The sequence below is a fragment of the Pseudophryne corroboree genome, chromosome 8 (assembly GCF_028390025.1).
Source record: "Pseudophryne corroboree isolate aPseCor3 chromosome 8, aPseCor3.hap2, whole genome shotgun sequence".
Taxonomy (NCBI): Eukaryota; Metazoa; Chordata; class Amphibia; order Anura; family Myobatrachidae; genus Pseudophryne; species Pseudophryne corroboree.
In genome coordinates, this window is record NC_086451.1 from 181,873,357 (window position 1) to 181,893,422 (window position 20,066).

The following is a 20,066-nucleotide window of genomic DNA, read 5'->3' on the forward strand; positions in this document are numbered from 1 at the left end:
TATAACTAAGCACATTATATCTGGCACCAAATAAAGGGGGTTAATCAGAGTTGGTCATAGATTTTGCTATTGCAGCAAAATCTGTGACCATGCTTCTCACATGCTGGGGCCGCCCAGCACAGGGCAAGACCGCCCTGAATGTGTGGTTCCCACCTTACGATGCAATCACAATTCAATTGTGATTGCATCAAATAGAGGTACCCTGTCTACACAGCATGGCTGCATATGCAGGCGGTCCAGCGCCATGTTTCCACTGACAGGAAACGCAGGCACCATCATCAGGCCACCCCAAAAACGGGCATGACACACCTGCATTTACTGCTCTCCTCCCCCCAATGCAGCGTCGCTGCCCCCAGATGCCCATTGCCTGTCAATCACCTTCCGGGATGCTGCAGGGAGCTGGTCTGGCATTCCTGAGTCTGGAACATTCCGGTTTTTACCCAATCCATTGTACATCTATTCAGAAACAAGCCTCACTACCATTCGATCACCAACTGTTATAGGGGTTTACTGTGGATTATTTAAACTCGAGACTCTTTTATGGATCGCCAATTAATTTAAGCATGACATAGCAACTAATTTATGGACTTGAGGTTTGAATAAGAACAGAGATACCATAGTTTCCATCTGTTAATAATAATCGGTGCTGGCAAACCTCTAAGTTGTCTTCTGGATACAAGATTTCTTATGAACTTGCAACTATGTATGTTATAACATTGTAACAAAATTTTTACTACAGTAAATTCTATGGTGCATTAGGATTTTCTCTGTATAACATTGTTTTATTATTGTCAGCATCACCTCTTATATTGGTGGTCATTCTGAGTTGTTCGCTCGCTAGCTGCTTTTAGCAGCATTGCAAACGCTAGGCCGCCGCCCTCTGGGAGTGTATCTTAGCTTAGCAGAATAGCGAACGAAAGATTAGCAGAACTGCTACTAAATAATTTCCTGCAGTTTCTGAGTAGCTCCAGACCTGCTCCTAGATTGCCATCAGCTCAGTCCGTTTAGTTCCTGGTTTGACGTCACAAACAGGCCCTGCGTTCGGCCAGCCACTCCCCCGTTTCTCCAGCCACTCCTGCGTTTTTGCCTGACACGCCTGCGTGTTTTAGAACACTCCCGGAAAACGCTCAGTTACCACCCAGAAACGCCCCTTTCCTGTCAATCACTCACCGATCAGCAGTGCGACTGAAAAGCACCGCACGAACAACGGCAAAACTGCTAAGTTTTTAGTTAAATAACTAAGCGCATGCGCGCTGCGTACCATGCGCATGCGTATTTAGCAGCAAATCGCAGCATAGCAAAAATCGTCAACGAGCGTACAACTCGGAATGACTACCATTGTGTAATATTTTACACCATTTTATATTCCTTTGTAATACAGTAATACATTTTACTTAATTTAAGATGAAGATGATCCTTTCATTCTATTACAAGCACTATTTTCTAGTGCTTGTATTAAGGTGCTTTTCTTTGGTTTGTTGATAATGCTTCACATGGCCTCCTTGTGTATTAATTGAAACAGATTTGTACTATTCTTCTTTGCTATATCTGCACATTTTCAAGCAATTGTGAATAATTAATATCAAGAAATGAAGGTGGTGTAAGCATGAATTATGATGGTGGTGTAAGCATTACTTGGCACGATGGTGATGTAAGCATGACTTGGCATGATGGTGGCGGAAGCATAACATGCAATGACTATGGTGGAAGCATGACCAAACAAGCATGCATACTGTACATACAATGGATGCATCAAAGATGTGATGTCACATAACAAATCTACAATAGCCTACAGAAATACAAGAACTATTAATTATCATATCATTGGACTTGAACCTTTAGGACACTCAAGATAATGTACACAAATATACACAAAATCTTAATGAGTAAAAATTGAGAAATACAGTACATACAGCTTCCAAATTTCAGTGGACAGGCATGAACATCCATGGGGAAATCCTCAAGGTGCATTGTGCATTCAGCATGAATTGTAAGCCTGAAATATATAAAACATAATGTTTCCATTTATTGCACTACCGCTCCATCAAGAGCACATTATATTTTATCTTGCATAGTTATTTTATCATGTTTCCACAGCATTGTACAACTGGGAATATGATGCAATAAAGATATGATAACTATAGACATATACAAAACAAGTGGTTGAGTGGCCCATTTTTAAGTCCAGACTGACTAAAGAAAACAAAATTTTGCTAAAGAAAATAAATTTTGTGTGATCAACTGAAGAGCTTGTGGAAAGGTCCCAGGGATGGATTGGGATGTAAAACCAGCACGGGAAAACTATGGAAGCAGTCCGCATGAGGGCAGGGTCTGTTGTGGGAGTGGAGTCTCTTGAGGGGGTAGGATTCCTACTCATAGGGTCTGATTCTAAGTTGGATGCAGTTGCGGCCTTCCTTGTGTCTTTTGCTGTAATTGCATCTGTGACTTTATGCTAATGATGCTCCAATGCAGTTCCCTAGCGTACTGTACATCCATGTATCCAAATATACAAGGACTGAGATGCCCACTTTCAGTGTCTACAGATGCTGCAATCATGCTTTGTGCATCTTTAGATGCCACCATCAATTACACCATTGAAACCTTCACCAGCCCTATGCTACGTGCAGATCCTCAATCTGAGTATGGTCTCCAATGTGTGAGCAATTCAATGTCTCTATATGCAACCACTTTCAGCAATGCACCCACACTACGTTACATCTGTATCTGATTGGACAATCCCATGTAACCGGACAGGAATGCATTTGTAATCTGCTTCTTGGTGGTGCATGTGTCTGACTGTGCAACTCAGATGCAAGCGCAGATGAAAAATATTACACAAGAAAAAAAAAACCATTGGCCACCACCGGAAAAAACACACACAGCGGCATCCACAGAAAATAAAACAAATTGGCCCCCACAAGAAAAAATAAGAATGAACTCAACGGTAATTCTATTTCTCGTAGTCCGTAGTGGATGCTGGGAACTCCGTAAGGACCATGGGGAATAGACAGGCTCCGCAGGAGACTGGGCACTCTAAAAGAAAGATTAGGTACTATCTGGTGTGCACTGGCTCCTCCCTCTATGGCTCTCCTCCAGACCTCAGTTAGGGAAACTGTGCCCGGAAGAGCTGACACAACAAGGAAAGGATTTGGAATCCAGGGTAAGACTCATACCAGCCACACCAATCACACCGTACAACTCGTGATAACTATACCCAGTTAACAGTATGAACAAAAAACTGAGCCTCATTCAAAAGATGGCTCATAACAATGACCCTTAAGTTAAGCAATAACTCTATACATGTATTGCAGAGAGTCCGCACTTGGGACGGGCGCCCAGCATCCACTACGGACTACGAGAAATAGAATTACCGGTGAGTAAATTCTTATTTTCTCTGACGTCCTAGTGGATGCTGGGAACTCCGTAAGGACCATGGGGATAATACCAAAGCTCCCAAGTGGGCGGGAGAGTGCGGATGACTCTGCAGCACCGAATGAGCAAACTCAAGGTCCTCCTCAGCCAGGGTATCAAACTTGTAGAATTTTGCAAATGTGTTTGAACCCGACCAAGTAGCAGCTCGGCAAAGCTGTAAGGCCGAGACCCCTCGGGCAGCCGCCCAAGAAGAGCCCACCTTCCTTGTGGAATGGGCTTTTACTGATTTAGGATGCGGCAGTCCAGCCGCAGAATGTGCCAGCTGAATCGTGCTACAGATCCAGCGAGCAATAGTCTGCTTTGAAGCAGGAGCACCCAGCTTGTTGGGTCCATGCAGGATAAATAGCGAGTCAGTTTTTCTGACTCTAGCCGTCCTGGAAACATAAATTTTCAGTGCCCGGACTACGTCCAGCAACTTGGAATCCTCCAAGTCCCGAGTAGCCGCAGGCACCACAATAGGTTGGTTCAAATGAAACGCTGATACCACCTTTGGGAGAAATTGGGGACGAGTCCTCAATTCTGCCCTGTCCATATGGAAAATCAGATATGGTCTTTTACATGACAAAGCCGCCAATTCTGACACACGCCTAGCTGAAGCCAAGGCCAACAGCATGACCACCTTCCACGTGAGATACTTTAACTCCACGGTCTTAAGTGGCTCAAACCAATGGGATTTCAGGAAATCCAACACAACGTTAAGATCCCAAGGTGCCACTGGAGGCACAAAAGGGGGCTGAATATGCAGCACTCCCTTAACAAACGTCTGAACTTCAGGGAGTGAAGCCAGTTATTTTTGAAAGAAAATAGACAGGGCCGAAATCTGGACCTTTATGGAGCCCAATTTTAGGCCCATAGTCATCCCTGACTGTAGGAAGTGCAGAAATCGACCCAGCTGGAATTCCTCTGTTGGGGCCTTCCTGGCCTCACACCAAGCAACATATTTCCGCCATATGCGGTGATAATGTTTTGCGGTCACATCCTTCCTAGCTTATATCAGCGTAGGAATCACTTCATCTGGAATGCACTTTTCCGTTAGGATCCAGCGTTCAACCACCATGCCGTCAAACACAGCCGCGGTAAGTCTTGGAACAGACAGGGCCCCTGCTGTAGCAGGTCCTGTCGGAGAGGCAGAGGCCATGGGTCCTCTGAGATCATTTCTTGTAGTTCTGGGTACCAAGTTCTTCTTGGCCAATCCGGAACGATGAGTATAGTTCTTACTCCTCTCTTTCTTATTATCCTCAGTACCTTGGGTATGAGAGGAAGAGGAGGGAACACATAAACCGACTGGTACACCCACGGTGTCACTAGGGCATCCACAGCTATCGCCTGAGGGTCCCCTGCTGAGGAAGTCTGCTTCCCAGTTGTCCACTCCCGGAATGAACACTGCTGACAGTGCTAGGACGTGATTCTCCGCCCAACGAAGAATCCTTGTGGCTTCTGCCATCGCCATCCTGTTTCTTGTGCCGCCCTGGCGGTTTACATGAGCGACCGCTTTGATGTTATCGGACTGAATCAGCACCGGTTGGTTTTGAAGCAGGGGCTCTGCTTGACTCAGGGCGTTGTAAATGGCCCTTAGTTCCAGTATATTTATGTGTAGTGAAGTCTCCTGACTTGACCACTGTCCTTGGAAGTTCCTTCCCTGAGTGACTGCCCCCCATCCTCGGAGGCTTGCATCCGTGGTCACCAGGACCCAGTCCTGTATGCCGAATCTGCGGCCCTCGAGAAGATGAGCACTCTGCAGCCACCACAGCAGAGACACCCTGGCCCTCGGGGACAGGGTGATCAACCGATGCATCTGAAGATGCAATCCGGACCATTTGTCTAACAGATCCCACTGAAAGATCCTTGCATGGAATCTGCCGAAGGGAATTGCTTCGTAAGAAGCCACCATATTTCCCAGGACTCGCGTGCACTGATGCACCGACACCTGTTTTGGTTTCAGGAGGTCCCTGACCAGAGATGACAATTCCTGGGCCTTCTCCCCCCGGAGAAACACCTTCTCCTGTTCTGTGTCCAGAATCATACCCAAGAACAGCAGACGCGTCGCAGGAATCTGCTGCGACTTTGGGATATTCAGAATCCAGCCGTGCTGTTGCAACACTTCCCGAGATAGTGCTACGCTGACTAACAACTGCTCTTTGGACCTCGCCTTTATAAGGAGATCGTCCAAGTACGGGATAATTATAACTCCCTTCTTCCGAAGGACTATCATCATTTCGGCCATTACCTTGGTAAATACTCTCGGTGCCGTGGACAGACCAAACGGCAACGTCTGGAATTGGTAATGACAGTCCTGTACCACAAAACTGAGGTACTCCTGGTGAGGTGGGTAAATGGGGACATGCAAGTAAGCATCCTTGATGTCCAGCGACACCATAAAATCCCCATCTTCCAGGCTTGCAATAACCGCCCTGAGCGATTCCATTTTGAACTTGAACTTCCTTATATAAGTGTTCAAGGATTTTAAATTCAGAATGGGTCTCACCGAACCGTCTGGTTTCGGTACCACAAACATTGTGGAATAGTAACCCCGTCCCTGTTGAAGGAGGGGAACCTTGATTATCACCTGCTGGAGGTACAGCTTGTGAATAGCCACCAGTACTACCTCCCTTTCCCTGGGAGCAGCTGGCAAGGCTGATTTGAGGTAACGGCGAGGGGGAGTCGCCTCGAACTCCAGCTTGTATCCCTGAGATACAACTTGTACCACCCAGAGATCCACCTGTGAGCGAACCCACTGGTTTCTGAAGTTCCGGAGACGCGCCCCCACCGCACCTGGCTCCACCTGTGGAGCCCCAGCGTCATGCGGTGGACTTAGAGGAAGCAGGGGAGGATTTTTGTTCCTGGGAACTGGCTGCCTGGTGCAGCTTCTTTCCTCTACCCCTGCCTCTGGGCAGAAAAGATGCGCCTCTGACCCGCTTGCCTTTCTGAGGCCGGTAGGACTGTACTTGATAATACGGTGCTTTCTTAGGCTGTGAGGGAACCTGAGGTAAAAAAGTCGACTTCCCAGCTGTTGCTGTGGATACGAGGTCCGAGAGACCGTCCCCAAACAATTCCTCACCCTTATAAGGCAAAACCTCCATGCGCCTTTTAGAATCAGCATCACCTGTCCACTGCCGAGTCCATAATACTCTCCTGGCAGAAATGGACATTGCATTAATTCTAGATGCCAGCCGGCAAATGTCCCTCTGTGCATCCCTCATATATAAGACGATGTCCTTTTAATGATCTATGGTTAGCAAAATAGTATCCCTGTCGAGGGAATCAATGTTATCTGACAGGGTATCAGCCCATGCTGCTGCAGCACTACACATCCATGCTGAAGCAATAGCAGGTCTCAGTATAGTACCTGAGTGTGTATATACAGACTTCAGGATAGCTTCCTGCTTTCTATCTGCAGGCTCCTTTAGGGCGGCCGTATCCTGAGACGGCAGTGCCACCTTTTTTGATAAGCATGTGAGCGCCTTGTCCACCCTAGGGGATGTTTCCCAACGTAACCTATCTGTTGCCGGGAAAGGGTACGCCATCAGTAACCTCTTAGAAATCACTAGTTTCTTATCAGGGGAACACCACGCTTCTTCACACAATTCATTTAACTCATCAGATGGGGGAAAAGTCACTGGCTGCTTTTTCTCCCCAAACATAATACCCTTTTTGGTGGTAACCGGGTTAATGTCAGAAATGTGCAATACATTTTTCATTGCAGTAATCATGCATCGGATGGCCCTTGTGGACTGTACATTTGTCTCATCCTCATCTACACTGGAGTCAGACTCCGTGTCGACATCTGTGTCTGCCATCTGAGCTAGCGGGCGTTTATGAGCCCCTGATGGCCTCTGAGACGCCTGGGCAGGCGCGGGCTGAGATCCCGGCTGTCCCAAGGCTGCTGCGTCATCGAACCTTTTATGTAAGGAGTTGACACTGTCGGTTAATACCTTCCACATATCCATCCACTCCGGTGTCGGCCCAGTCGGGGGCGACACCACACTTATCTGCTCCTGCTCCGCCTCCACGTAACCCTCCTCATCAAACATGTCGACACAGCCGTACCGACACACCGCACACACACAGGGAATGCTCTGACTGAGGACAGGACCCCACAAAGTCCTTTGGGGAGACAGAGAGAGAGTATGCCAGCACACACCACAGCGCTATATAACACAGGGATTTACACTAAAAAGAGTGATTTTTCCCAATAGCTGCTTATTATCACATTTGCGCCTAAATTTATGTGCCCCCCCTCTCTTTTTTACCCTTGTTGTATTGGATACTGCAGGGGAGAGCCTGGGGAGCGTCCTTCCAGCGGAGCTGTGAAGAGAAAATGGCGCTTGTGTGCTGAGGAAGAAAGCCCCGCCCCCTCAGCGGCGGGCTTCTCCCGCGTTTTGTATAATATTAATGGCGGGGTTTTTTGCACATATATAGTTTTATAAACTGTATTATGTGCATATTGTGCCAAAAGGTAATATAATTGCTGCCCAGGGCGCCCCCCCAGCGCCCTGCACCCAATAGTGACCGGAGTGTGTGGTGTGCTGTGGGAGCAATGGCGCACAGCTGCAGTGCTGTGCGCTACCTTAATGAAGACAGGAGTCTTCAGCCGCCGTTTTCGTCGTTTCTTCTGTCTTCTGGCTCTGCAAGGGGGACGGCGGCGCGGCTCTGGGAACGGACGATCGAGGTCGGGCCCTGTGTTCGAACCCTCTGGAGCTAATGGTGTCCAGTAGCCTAAGAAGCACAAGTTAGCTGCAAGCAGGTAGGTTTGCTTCTCTCCCCTCAGTCCCTCGTAGCAGTGAGTCTGTTGCCAGCAGATCTCACTGAAAATAAAAAACCTAACAAATACTTTCTTTCTAGCAAGCTCAGGAGAGCCCACTAGGAGCACCCAGCTCTGGCCGGGCACAGATTCTAACTGAGGTCTGGAGGAGGGGCATAGAGGGAGGAGCCAGTGCACACCAGATAGTACCTAATCTTTCTTTTAGAGTGCCCAGTCTCCTGCAGAGCCCGTCTATTCCCCATGGTCCTTACGGAGTTCCCAGCATCCACTAGGACGTCAGAGAAAATAGTTTCAAATTTCCTGCTGTTTGAAAGGCCTAGTTATACCAAGTGGTTTTATAATTCTTGGCTGTAACATCTATATATTAATTTGTTTATTAACACTAATGTAGCATAAGAATATTCCACTGCACTTTCTTTCAAAGTCAGGCAGGGGTGGATTGGGAACTAAAAATGGCCCTGAAAAAAATTGTAGAAGTGGCCTCCCATGGTCAGCACCAGAGATATACCGTTTATTTAGTACGGCAGCACTACCCCTCACATGTCAACAAACAAAATAGGCCCCAAGTGCATATCGGCCCACCCGGAATCTTCCCCGCGAGAAGGTCGGCCAATATGCCCCTGATAGTCTCTCTATGATAATCAAGCTATAGAGTCGACTTAATTTGGTATTATTGTGTCTATTTATAAAACTAGCACTTACCTTACTTCCATCTGCTCACAAGGCAGCTATTAAGCTATCACACTTTTGTTATCACATTTCTGAATGATCAGTCTGGTTAGACTGTTTCATGTTACATTATTTATGTGCTACACAGGATGGGATAATTTTCAGTACTCATTGGTAACAATTGCATTGCAAATAAAAATCATGTAAGCAAATAAACCATCTCATCGTATATTGGGTATAATTCGTGTTTGTACGCAATTCCGATGCTCACGCAAATGGGAGATCAGTAGATTGCCCATGTGCCGTGATTGAACTGCGCCAAGGTGCCTTTGTGATGTCGATCGCAGTAAGAATTTCAACACAGAGTGATTGACAGGAAGGGACCATTTGGGGGAGGTAATGGAGAGCAGTAGCAAAAATACAGGCGTGTCACGGATATTTTTGGGGCGTGCATCTGTTTTCAGCTGTGATCATGTACAGTATGTAGAGAAACATGATGCATGTATCACTGTGGCCAGTCTGAGCGACCATAGACTCACTTAGGGAGTGATGTTCCTTATTATTGCGATGATGCTGCATATCTAAGGGAAATCTAAGCAACACTACTCTTTACTTATTCTACTTGATCTCTCTGCTGCTTTTGACACTGTGGACCATCCTCTCCTACTGCAAATCTTTCACTCCATTGGTCTGCGTGATACTGCCCTCTCTTGGCTGTCTTCCTACCTCTCTGACCGTTCATTCTCTGACTCCTCTCATGACTCCATCTCCCCCTCACTTCCACTAACTGTAGGTGTACCCCAAGGTTCCGTCCTTGGTTCTCTTCTTCTCTCTCTATACATCCTCACTAGGTAAGCTCATTAGCTCTTTTGGTTTTCAATACCATCTCTATGCTGATGACACTCAAATCTATCTTTCCTCTCCAGACCTCTCCCCTGCTCTCCTCACTCGTATCTTCAACTGTCTTTCTGTTTGGATGCCCCAGCGCTTTCTTAAACTTAACTTGTCTAAGACCGAACTGATCATCAACCCTCACTCCCGCATAACCTCACCTCCTGCAATCTCATTATCTATTGATGGCACTACTATCTCCTCTTTCCCCCAAGTGTGCTGTCTTGCAGTAATCCTTGACTCCTCCCTCCCCTTCAAACCACACATTCAGCACTTTTCACAAACCTGCCATTTTCATCTAAAAAATATTTCCAGAATCAGATGCTTTCTGACCCAGGATGCTACTAAGACTCTTATCCACTCACTGGTCATCTCAAGACTGGACTACTGTAATCTCCTCCTGACTGGCATTCCTGACAAATAACTCTCTCCACTCCAATCTATCCTCAATGCTGCTGCCCGGCTCATTTTCCTCACCAAACACACTACGTCCACTTCTCCTCTCTTACTAGACCTTCACTGGCTCCACTTCCCTTTCAGAATCCATTTCAAGCTTCTCACACTCACTTACAAAGCCCTCACCCACTCCTCTCCCATCTACGGGGGTCATTCCGAGTTGTTCGTTCGCAAGCGGATTTTAGCAGATTTGCTCATGCTAAGGCGCCGCCTACTGGGAGTGAATCTTAGCATCTTAAAAGTGCGACCGATGTATTCGCAATATTGCGATTACACACCTCGTAGCAGTTTCTGAGTAGCTCCAGACTTACTCGGCATCTGCGATCAGTTCAGTGCTTGTCGTTCCTGGTTTGACGTCACAAACACACCCAGCATTCGCCCAGACACTCCTGCGTTCCTCCGGCCACTCCTGCGTTTTTTCCGGAAACGGTAGCGTTTTTTTCCACACGCCCATAAAACGGCCTGTTTCCGCCCAGTAACACCCATTTCCTGTCAATCACATTACGATCGCCAGAACGATGAAAAAGCCGTGAGTAAAATTCCTAACTACATAGCAAATTTACTTGGCGCAGTCGCAGTGCGGACATTGCGCATGCGAATTAAGCGGAAAATCGCTGCGATGCGAAGATTTTTACCGAGCGAACAACTCGGAATGAGGGCCTACATCTCTGACCTTATCTCCCTTTACACTCCCACCCGTCCTCTTCGCTCTACTAATGCACGCTGACTCTTCTGCCTACAGATTACTTCCTCCCACCCCTACCTCCAAGATTTTTCACATGCTGCATCACTTCTCTGGAATTCCCTACCTCTCCCTCTCAAACTCCACCTCTCTACAAAACTTAAAAAACGGGCTCTTAAGACCCACTTCTTCTCCAAACCCAGCCAAATCTCATCCTAACCCTCTGTTCCACGCTCTCTATGAACCCCGTCTGTGTCACCCCTGTCTGTCTACCCCTCCCCTTTAGAATGTAAGCTCTCATGAGTAGGGCCCTCTTCCCTCATGTGCTTATTCTTTTTCTTACTTTAATAATCTTCAACTGCACCAAATCCAGCTGTCATATGCCACCTGATACTTATTTCAGTGTCATCTGCTGATGTAGCTTTGTTTATTTACCCTGTACTTGTCCTTTGTAATTGCGCGATGTGGAACCCTTGTGGCGCCGGGTTCACTACGGCTGGCCGGCGGTTGGGCTCCCGACGACCAGCATACCGGCGCCGGGAGGCCGACCGCCGGCTTACCGACAGCGTGGCAAGCGCAAATGAGCCCCTTGCGGGCTCGCTGCGCTCGCCACGCTACGGGCACGGTGGCGCGCTACGCGCGCCACACTATTTTATTCTCCCTCTATGGGGTTCGTGGACCCCCACGAGGGAAAATAAGTGTCGGTATGCCGGCTGTCGGGCTCCCGGCGCCGGTATACAGAGCGCCGGGAGCCCGACCGCCGGCATACAGAAGACCACCCGTGGCGCCATATAAAGAAAGGATAATAATAATGTGTATGCAGTTGCTGAGAACTTTGAGAAGATTCCAGTGGGCGTCTGTATTTTTTTACTGGGCAGCAGCTTAACTTCAATATTTCAGGCTACAGACTTGCTAATTATTGCAATTGTATAAGCTTTTCCATACAAATCTGAATTAGAGATGAGCGGGTTAGGTTCCTTGAGAAATGAACCCTACCGGACTTCACTACCCGAGCACGGATCCGAGTCAGACTTGGGTTTTCCCGCCTGACTCGGAAACCAGAACAAGGCAAAACGTCATCATCCCACTGTTGGATTCTCACGGGGTTAGGATTCCATCTAATCAGCCGCGCGTCGCCGCCATTTTCACTCTGGCATTGGAGAGTGTAGAGAGAGGACATGTCTCCGTCCTCAGTGTCCTGCATCAGTTCAGTGGTAGTGTCTTGTGCTGCATCAGTCCAGTCACAGTGGTGGTGTTCTCTGCTGCCATATGTCCAGTGTTGCTGTACAAGTCCAGTCCAGTGGTGCTGCGTTGTGCTGCATCAGCCCAGTGGTGGTGTCTTGTGCTGCATCAGTACAGTCACAGTAGTGGTGTCCTCTGCTGCCATATGTCCAGTGCTGCTGTATAAGTCCAGTCCAGTAGTGCTGTGTTGTGCTGCATCAGTCCAGTGGTGGTGTATTGTGCTGCATTAGTCCAGTCACAGTGGTGGTGCCTCTGTTGCCATATGTCCAGTGCTGCTGTATAAGTCCAGTCCATTGTAGTGGTGCTTTGTTATCCTGCATCAGTCCAGTGGTGGTGTCCCTGTGCTGCTGTATATGTCCAGTGGTACTGCCGTATATGTCCAGTGACACTGCCGTATATGTCCAGTGATACTGCTGTATATGTCCAGCAGTACTGCCGTATAAATCCAGTGATACTGCCATATATGTCCAGTGGCACTGCTATATAATTCCAGCGGTACTGGCTTATAAATCCAGTCCAGTGATACTGCCGAATATGTCCAGTGGTACTGCTTTATAATTCCAGTGGTACCGCCGTATAATTCCAGTGACACTGCCGTATAATTCCAGCGGTACTGCCATATAATTCCAGTGATACTGCCGTATAATTCCAGTGGTACTGGCGTATAATTCTAGCGGTACTAGCGTATAAATACAGTCCAGTGATACTGCTGTATATGTCCAGTGGTACTGCCATATAATTTAAGTGATACTGCTGAATGTATCCAGTGGTACAGCCGTATATGTCCAGTGGTACTGGCATACAAATCCAGTCCAGTGATATTGCCATATATTTTCAGTGATACTGCCGTACATGTCCAGTGGTACTGCCGTATAAATCGAGCGATACTGCCATATATGTCCAGTGATACTGCCATATATGTCCAGTGATACTGCCGTATATGTCCAGTGGTACTGCTGTATAAATCCAGTGGTACTGGTGTATAAATCCAGTCCAGTGATACTGCCACATATGCCCAGTGATACTGCCGTATATGTCCAGTAGTACTGCCGTATAAATCTAGACCAGTGATACTGCTGTATATCTCCTGTGGTACTGCCATATAATTCCAGTGATACTGCCGTATATGTCAGTGGTTCTGCCGTATAAATCCAGTCCAGTGATACTGCCGTATAAATCCAGTGATACTGCCGTATATGTCCAGTGGTACTGCCGTATAAATCCAGTGATACTGCCTTATATGTCCAGTGGTACCTCCGTATAAATCCAGTGATACTGCCATATATATGTCCAGTGGTACTGCCGTATAATTCTAGTGATACTGCCATATTTGTTGAGTGATACTGCGATATAATTCCAGTGATACTACCGTATATGTCCAGTGGTACTGCCGTATATGTCCAGTGGTACTGCCGTATAAGTCCAGTGATACTGCCGTATATGTCCAGTGGTACTGCCGTATAACATCAGTGATACTGCCGTATACTGTATGTCCAGTGGTACTGCCGTATAAATCCAGTCCAGTGATACTGCCATATAAGTCCAGTGATACTGCTGTATATGTCCAGTGGTACTGCCGTATAAATCCAGTGATATTGCCGTATATGTTCAGTGGTACTGCCAAATAAATCCAGTGGTACTGGCATATAAATCAGGCCCAGTGATACTGCCGTATATGTCCAGTGATTCTGCCATATTTGTCCAGTGGTACTGCCGTATAAATCCTGCGATACTGCTGTATATGTCCAGTGATACTGCCATATATGTCCAGTGATACTGCCGTATATGTCCAGTGGTACTGCCATATAAATACAATCCACTGATACTGCCGTATATATGTCCAGTGGTACTGACATATAATTCCAATGATACTGCAGTATATGGCCAGTGGTACTGCCGTATAAATCTGGTGGTACTGGTGTATAAATCCAGTGATACTGCCGTATATGTCCAGTGGTACTGCCGTATATGTCCAGTGGTACTGCCGTATAATGCCGGTCCAGTGATACTGCTGTATATCTCCAGTGGTACTGCCATATAATTCCAGTGATACTGCCGTATATGTCCAGTTGTACTGCCGTATAAATCCCGTCCAGTGATACTGCCGTATAAGTCCAGTGATACTGCCGTATATGTCCAGTGGTACTGCCGTATAACATCAGTGATACTGCCGTATACTGTATGTCCAGTGGTACTGCCGTATAAATCCAGTCCAGTGATACTGCCATATAAGTCCAGTGATACTGCCGTATATGTCCAGTGGTACTGCCGTATAAATCCAGTGATATTGCCGTATATGTTCAGTGGTACTGCCAAATAAATCTAGTGGTACTGGCATATAAATCAGGCACAGTGATACTGCCGTATATGTCCAGTGATTTCTGCCATATTTGTCCAGTGGTACTGCCGTATAAATCCTGCGATACTGCTGTATATGTCCAGTGATACTGCCATATATGTCCAGTGGTACTGCCATATAAATACAATCCACTGATACTGCCGTATATATGTCCAGTAGTACTGCCATATAATTCCAATGATACTGCAGTATATGTCCAGTGGTACTGCCGTATAAATCTGGTGGTACTGGCGTATAAATCCAGTCCGATGATACTGCTGTATAAATCCAGTGATACTGCCGTATATGTCCAGTGGTACTGCCGTATAAATCCAGTCCAGTGATACTGCCGTATAAGTCCAGTGATACTGCCGTATAAGTCCAGTGATACTGCCGTATATGTCCAGTGGTACTGCCGTATAAATTCAGTGATACTGCCGTATATGTCCAGTGGTACCTCCGTATAAATCCAGTGATACTGCCATATATATGTCCAGTGGTACTGCCGTATAATTCCAGTGATACTGCCATATTTGTCCAGTGATACTGCAATATAATTCCAGTGATACTTCCGTATATGTCCGGTGGTACTGCCGTATATGTCCTGGGTAATGCCGTTGTCAAAGTCGAAAAATATCATGATGCGTATGCCTTGTACTAACCCCATGCACATGCCCGCTGCGCGTGCACTCGCTCTGCCGTGCGTGCGCATATCCGCACTTTGCGTAACGGAACTTCTACGGCCGTGTGCCTTGGCGCGTGGTATGCGCATTTACGGTAGAGTTTGTGAGCATGTAACGTGCGACTCGATTGTAGCATATTTAACCCACATAGCACATTTTGTAGTTAATGTTCCCCTAGACCATGTCAGCGAGTATGTTTAGTTTAAACTGTTCCTGGACAGAGGAAGGGTCAGATAAAGGTTGAACGGTGGTGTCTAGTATCCAGCTGTAGGGTATTTTAAGGGTAACATTCCGATGCTAGTTAGGAAAGGATCGCTCGCTCCTGCGTATAGTTATGTACAAAAGTATTTTATGAACATTAACTGTATTTGCTGTAAATTACACATGCGGCGGGAATCCTGTGGATACCTCCCACCAGAGCAGTTGGAGAAAGACACAGCCCACCTGTTCAAATCCACCTATGACCTTTGCTATAATGTAGAGACACATTCCTGTGTCTAATGAACAATGAGATTACAAGGTACCATTGTATTGTGAATGTATGTTGTGTATATAAAGACCACTGTTGCCTGGCCAGTTCAATCTCTCTGAAGGCTTTCTCTCTGAATGCTGAGGACTGGACTCCAGGTCACGCTTGCGAAAGATTCCCCACGTATGTATTATTCTCTGTAGCCATTTGTTCTCATTTTGTTCGCTCTTGTTTGCGATTGTTCGCCATTGTTCATATTATTCTCTGTTATTCTGTTAGATTTCTATGTTAGTTTGTAGTGTATAACTTGTATTGTGTTTCCCTTTTTCTCTAAACCATCCACGGCGGTGTTAGAGCTGCTGTGGTTTTTAAATCCAAATTCAGTGTTGTGTCTTCAGTTTACTGCAAAGGGCTCTCTCTCTTAGCATCTTAATCGCTCAAACAGCATACACATTGTTAAGGTGTTTAAGCGTTACATCATTACAGTATTCGTCTAAATGTTTAGAGTATAAGCATATTCTTACTGTGTTTATTTAAAAGGTTTAAAGGTTATCAACTGTGTGTGCGCTCGCTGTGTGTATTCCGTACACTTAGCGCAGCGTGTGTACGCCAAGTGCGTACCACGTACAGTACTCGGTACGCAAATAGCGTGCCAAGTGCGTAGCACGTGCACGTGGTCTAGCGGCCATAACGGCTCATCGGTATTAGTACATAGCTTTATGTTTAAAGGTAATATTTGACATTATCACCGTATAAATCCAGTCCAGTGATACTGCCGTATACGTCCAGTGATACTGCCGTATATGTTCAGTGGTACTGATGTATAAATCCAGTGATATTGCCGTATATGTCCAGTGGTACTGCCAAATAAATCCAGTGGTACTGGCATTTAAATCAGACCCAGTGATACTGCCGTATATGTCCAGTGATTCTGCCATACTTGTCCAGTGGTACTGCTGTATAAATCCTGCGAAACTGCTGTATATGTCCAGTGATACTGCCATATATGTTCAGTGATACTGCTGTATATGTCCATTGGTACTGCCATATATGTCCAGTGGTACTGCCATATAAATACAGTCCAGTGATACTGCCGTATATATGTCCAGTGGTACTGCCATATAATTCCAATGATACTGCCGTATATGTCCAGTGGTACTGCCATATAAATCTGGTGGTACTGGCATATAAATCCAGTCCATTGATACTGCCGTATAAATCCAGTGATACTGCCGTATATGTCCAGTGGTACTGCCATATATGTCCAGTGGTACTGCCATATAAATCCAGTCCAGTGATACTGCCCTATATATGTCCAGTGGTATTGCCATATAATTCCAATGATACTGCCATATTTGTCCAGTGATACTGCAATATAATTCCAGTGATACTGCCGTATGTGTCCAGTGGTACTGCCGTATATGTCCAGTGGTACTGACGTATACATCCAGTCCAGTGATACTGCCATATTAGTCCAGTGATACTGCCGCATATGTCCAGTGGTACTGCCTTATAAATCCAGTGATATTACCGTATATGTCCAGTGGTACTGCTAAATAAATCCAGTGGTACTGGCATATAAATCAGGCCCAGTGATACTGCTGTATATGTCCAGTTATTCTGCAGTATTTGTTCAGTGGTACTGCTGTATAAATCCTGTGATACTGCTGTATATGTCCAGTGATACTGCCATATATGTCCAGTGATACTGCCGTATATGTCCAGTGGTACTGCCGTATAAATCCAGTCCAGTGATACTGCCGTATATATGTCCAGTGGTACTGCCATATAATTCCAATGATACTGCCGTATTTCTCCAGTGATACTGCCATATAATTCCAGTGATACTGCCGTATATGTCCAGTGGTACTGCCGTATATGTCCAGTGGTACTGCCGTATACATCTAGTCCAGTGATACTGCCTATATATTACAGTGGTACTGCCATATAATTCCAGTGATACTGCCGTATATGTCCAGTGGTACTGCCGTATAAATCCAGTGGTACTGGCGTATAAATCCAGTCTAGTGATAATACATAGTAACATAGTATTTGAGGTTGAATAGAGGCAAATTGGCCATCGTGTTCAACCTGTTTTAAGTTGTGATGATTCTACATACTTGCTGAATAATGTTTTATGACTAGTTAGTTACTATAACTCATGTTACCCCCGGATTAACCACGTTGATATATTAAGTATTATAACCTTGGATAGAGTTTTCATTCAGAAATATATTCATTACTTTTTTAAATCCAATTACAGAGTCCGCCATTACCACCTTCCCTGGCAGGGAATTCCACATCCTGATTGCCCTAACAGTGAAGAACCCTTTCCTCCATTGTGTTCGGAACTTTCTCTCCTCCAGCCGCAGCGAGTGCCCAGGTGTCCTAAACTGCATTCTTTTAATAAATAATTCAGCTGATAACTCTTTGTGATGTCCCTTTACATATTTGAAGATATTAATAATATCTCCTCTTAGATGCCTCTTTTCTAGTGTATACATATTCAACCTAGTAAGTCTTTCCTTATAGTCCAGTCCTTCTAGGCCTTCAATCAATTTAGTAGCTTGCCTTTGAACCCATTTGAGTTCACTGATGTCTTTTGTATACAATGGTGCCCAAAACTGAACACAATATTCTAGGTGCGGACATACCAATGCCTTATACAGCGGCCTGATTACATCCGAGTCCCTTGTCTCAGTTCCCCTATACAGTATATGCATGCTAGCACCTTACTTGCCTCTCTGTGGGGCTGGTCTCTTCAAAGTGCTGCTGGGATTTCTAAGTGAGTTGGAAACAGTATAAAGGTGAACTCTGATTAATCTCTGTCTATCCATACAGAGATATTAATTTTGTGAGAGAAAGTAATCTGATTCTGATTGATTGATTGATTGATTGATTGTATCTATACTGTTTCTTTTTGTTTTAATACATCTGTACTGGGTTTTTTTTTTGTGTTGTTTTTCTTTTGGAGGGAAAAAAAAAATAAAGTGTGAGGTGATAGCCTGAGGGGTTAACTCAGGTGTGAGTAATCAGGAGTAATCAGGAGGGTGAGGGGCTGATTGAAACAGCTGGGTGAGCCTATATAAGCAGTGACCAGACTCTTTGAGCCTGCTCTGTGGGGCTGGTCTCTTCAAAGTGCTGCTGGGATTTCTAAGTGAGTTAGAATACAGATAAAGGTGAGTTTTTTAATACACAATCAGGAACACACATTTACAGTACCATTAAACTTCTGGTGAGACTGCAAGGGGCTGACCTTGTGAGTGAGTGAGAGGGTCTCTTACTTGGAGTAGCAGAGGGGCTGTGATTGTGCGGGTGTGAGGGGCATTTTTTATTTTTTTTCTTAGCAGGAGCTGGAAGCCGAGTGAAAAGGAGGAGCAGTGAGCTGGTACAACTGCAACTGCTAAGTGGAGTATAGGTGCCGCAGGTGAGAGCACTACGGCTGCATAAAAGTGAAGGACCAAGAACCGCACAAAGATAGATAAGTATAAGCCAGCTTAATTATTGTATAAGTGATATTGCTTGTCTTCTATTTTTTATTTTTGCTGCTTTTTCTTTGAGTGTAACAGGGAGTTAGACCTTGCAAACAATATGGGAGGGGCTGTGATTGAGGACCTCACTCAGTGCATGTCGTGCAAGATGTATGCACACCTGGAGCTACCGGCCCAGTGTGAATACATCTGCACGAGGTGTGTGCGAACTGTTGCCCTGGAAGCCCAGGTAACTGATCTAGAGCAAACGGTTACGCGACTGAGGGAGATTCACAATCTCGAGCGTAGTTTAGACAGAACGGTGGAGGAGTTGCGGGAGGGGTCACTGGTAGAAGAGGATGATGATCAGGTAGCCAGTTGGGTCACAGTTAGAAGGAAGAATAAGAGGGGGAGGCACGACATCTCCGAACTATCAAACCCGAACAAATTTGCCCGATTGGACGAGGAATCGGAGGATGATAGCGAAGAAATGACGGTGCCGGAGGAGACTGCTCCCTCTAGCATCCAGAGGTGCGGTCCCTCTGGCGCGGTTGGGATAAAAGATAGAGAGGTACCTAGTCAAATGGTGGTGGTAGGGGATTCTATCATCAGGAAGGCAGATAGGGCAATCTGCTACCGGGACCGTGATCGCCGTACAGTCTGTTGTCTCCCGGGTGCTCGGGTACAGCACATCGCGGACCGGGTAGATAGATTGTTGGGAGGGGCTGGCAAAGACCCGGCGGTCTTGGTGCACGTTGGCACCAATGACAAAGTTAGCGGAAGGTGGGATGTCCTTAAGAAAGATTATAGGGACTTAGGAAAGAAACTGAAGGCAAGGACATCTAAGGTAATATTCTCGGAATTATTACCCGTGCCACGCGCTAGTCCAGGGAGGCAGAGGGAGATTAGGGAGGTAAATGTGTGGCTTAGGGATTGGTGCAGGAAAGAGGGGTTTGTGTTCCTGGAACACTG

At 46.1% G+C, this 20,066-nt stretch overlaps 1 protein-coding gene across 2 annotated transcripts in view; it reads right to left on the reverse strand.

The window, feature by feature from the left end:
• Positions 1–20,066, reverse strand: part of LOC134948776 (gamma-aminobutyric acid receptor subunit alpha-3-like) — a 995,050-nt gene that overhangs the window by 212,967 nt on the left and 762,017 nt on the right. For both annotated transcript variants that reach the window (XM_063936997.1, XM_063936998.1), the window contains exon 6: positions 1,914–1,996. In XM_063936997.1, the coding sequence (XP_063793067.1) occupies positions 1,914–1,996 (83 nt within the window). The remainder of the gene's footprint in view (positions 1–1,913; positions 1,997–20,066) is intronic.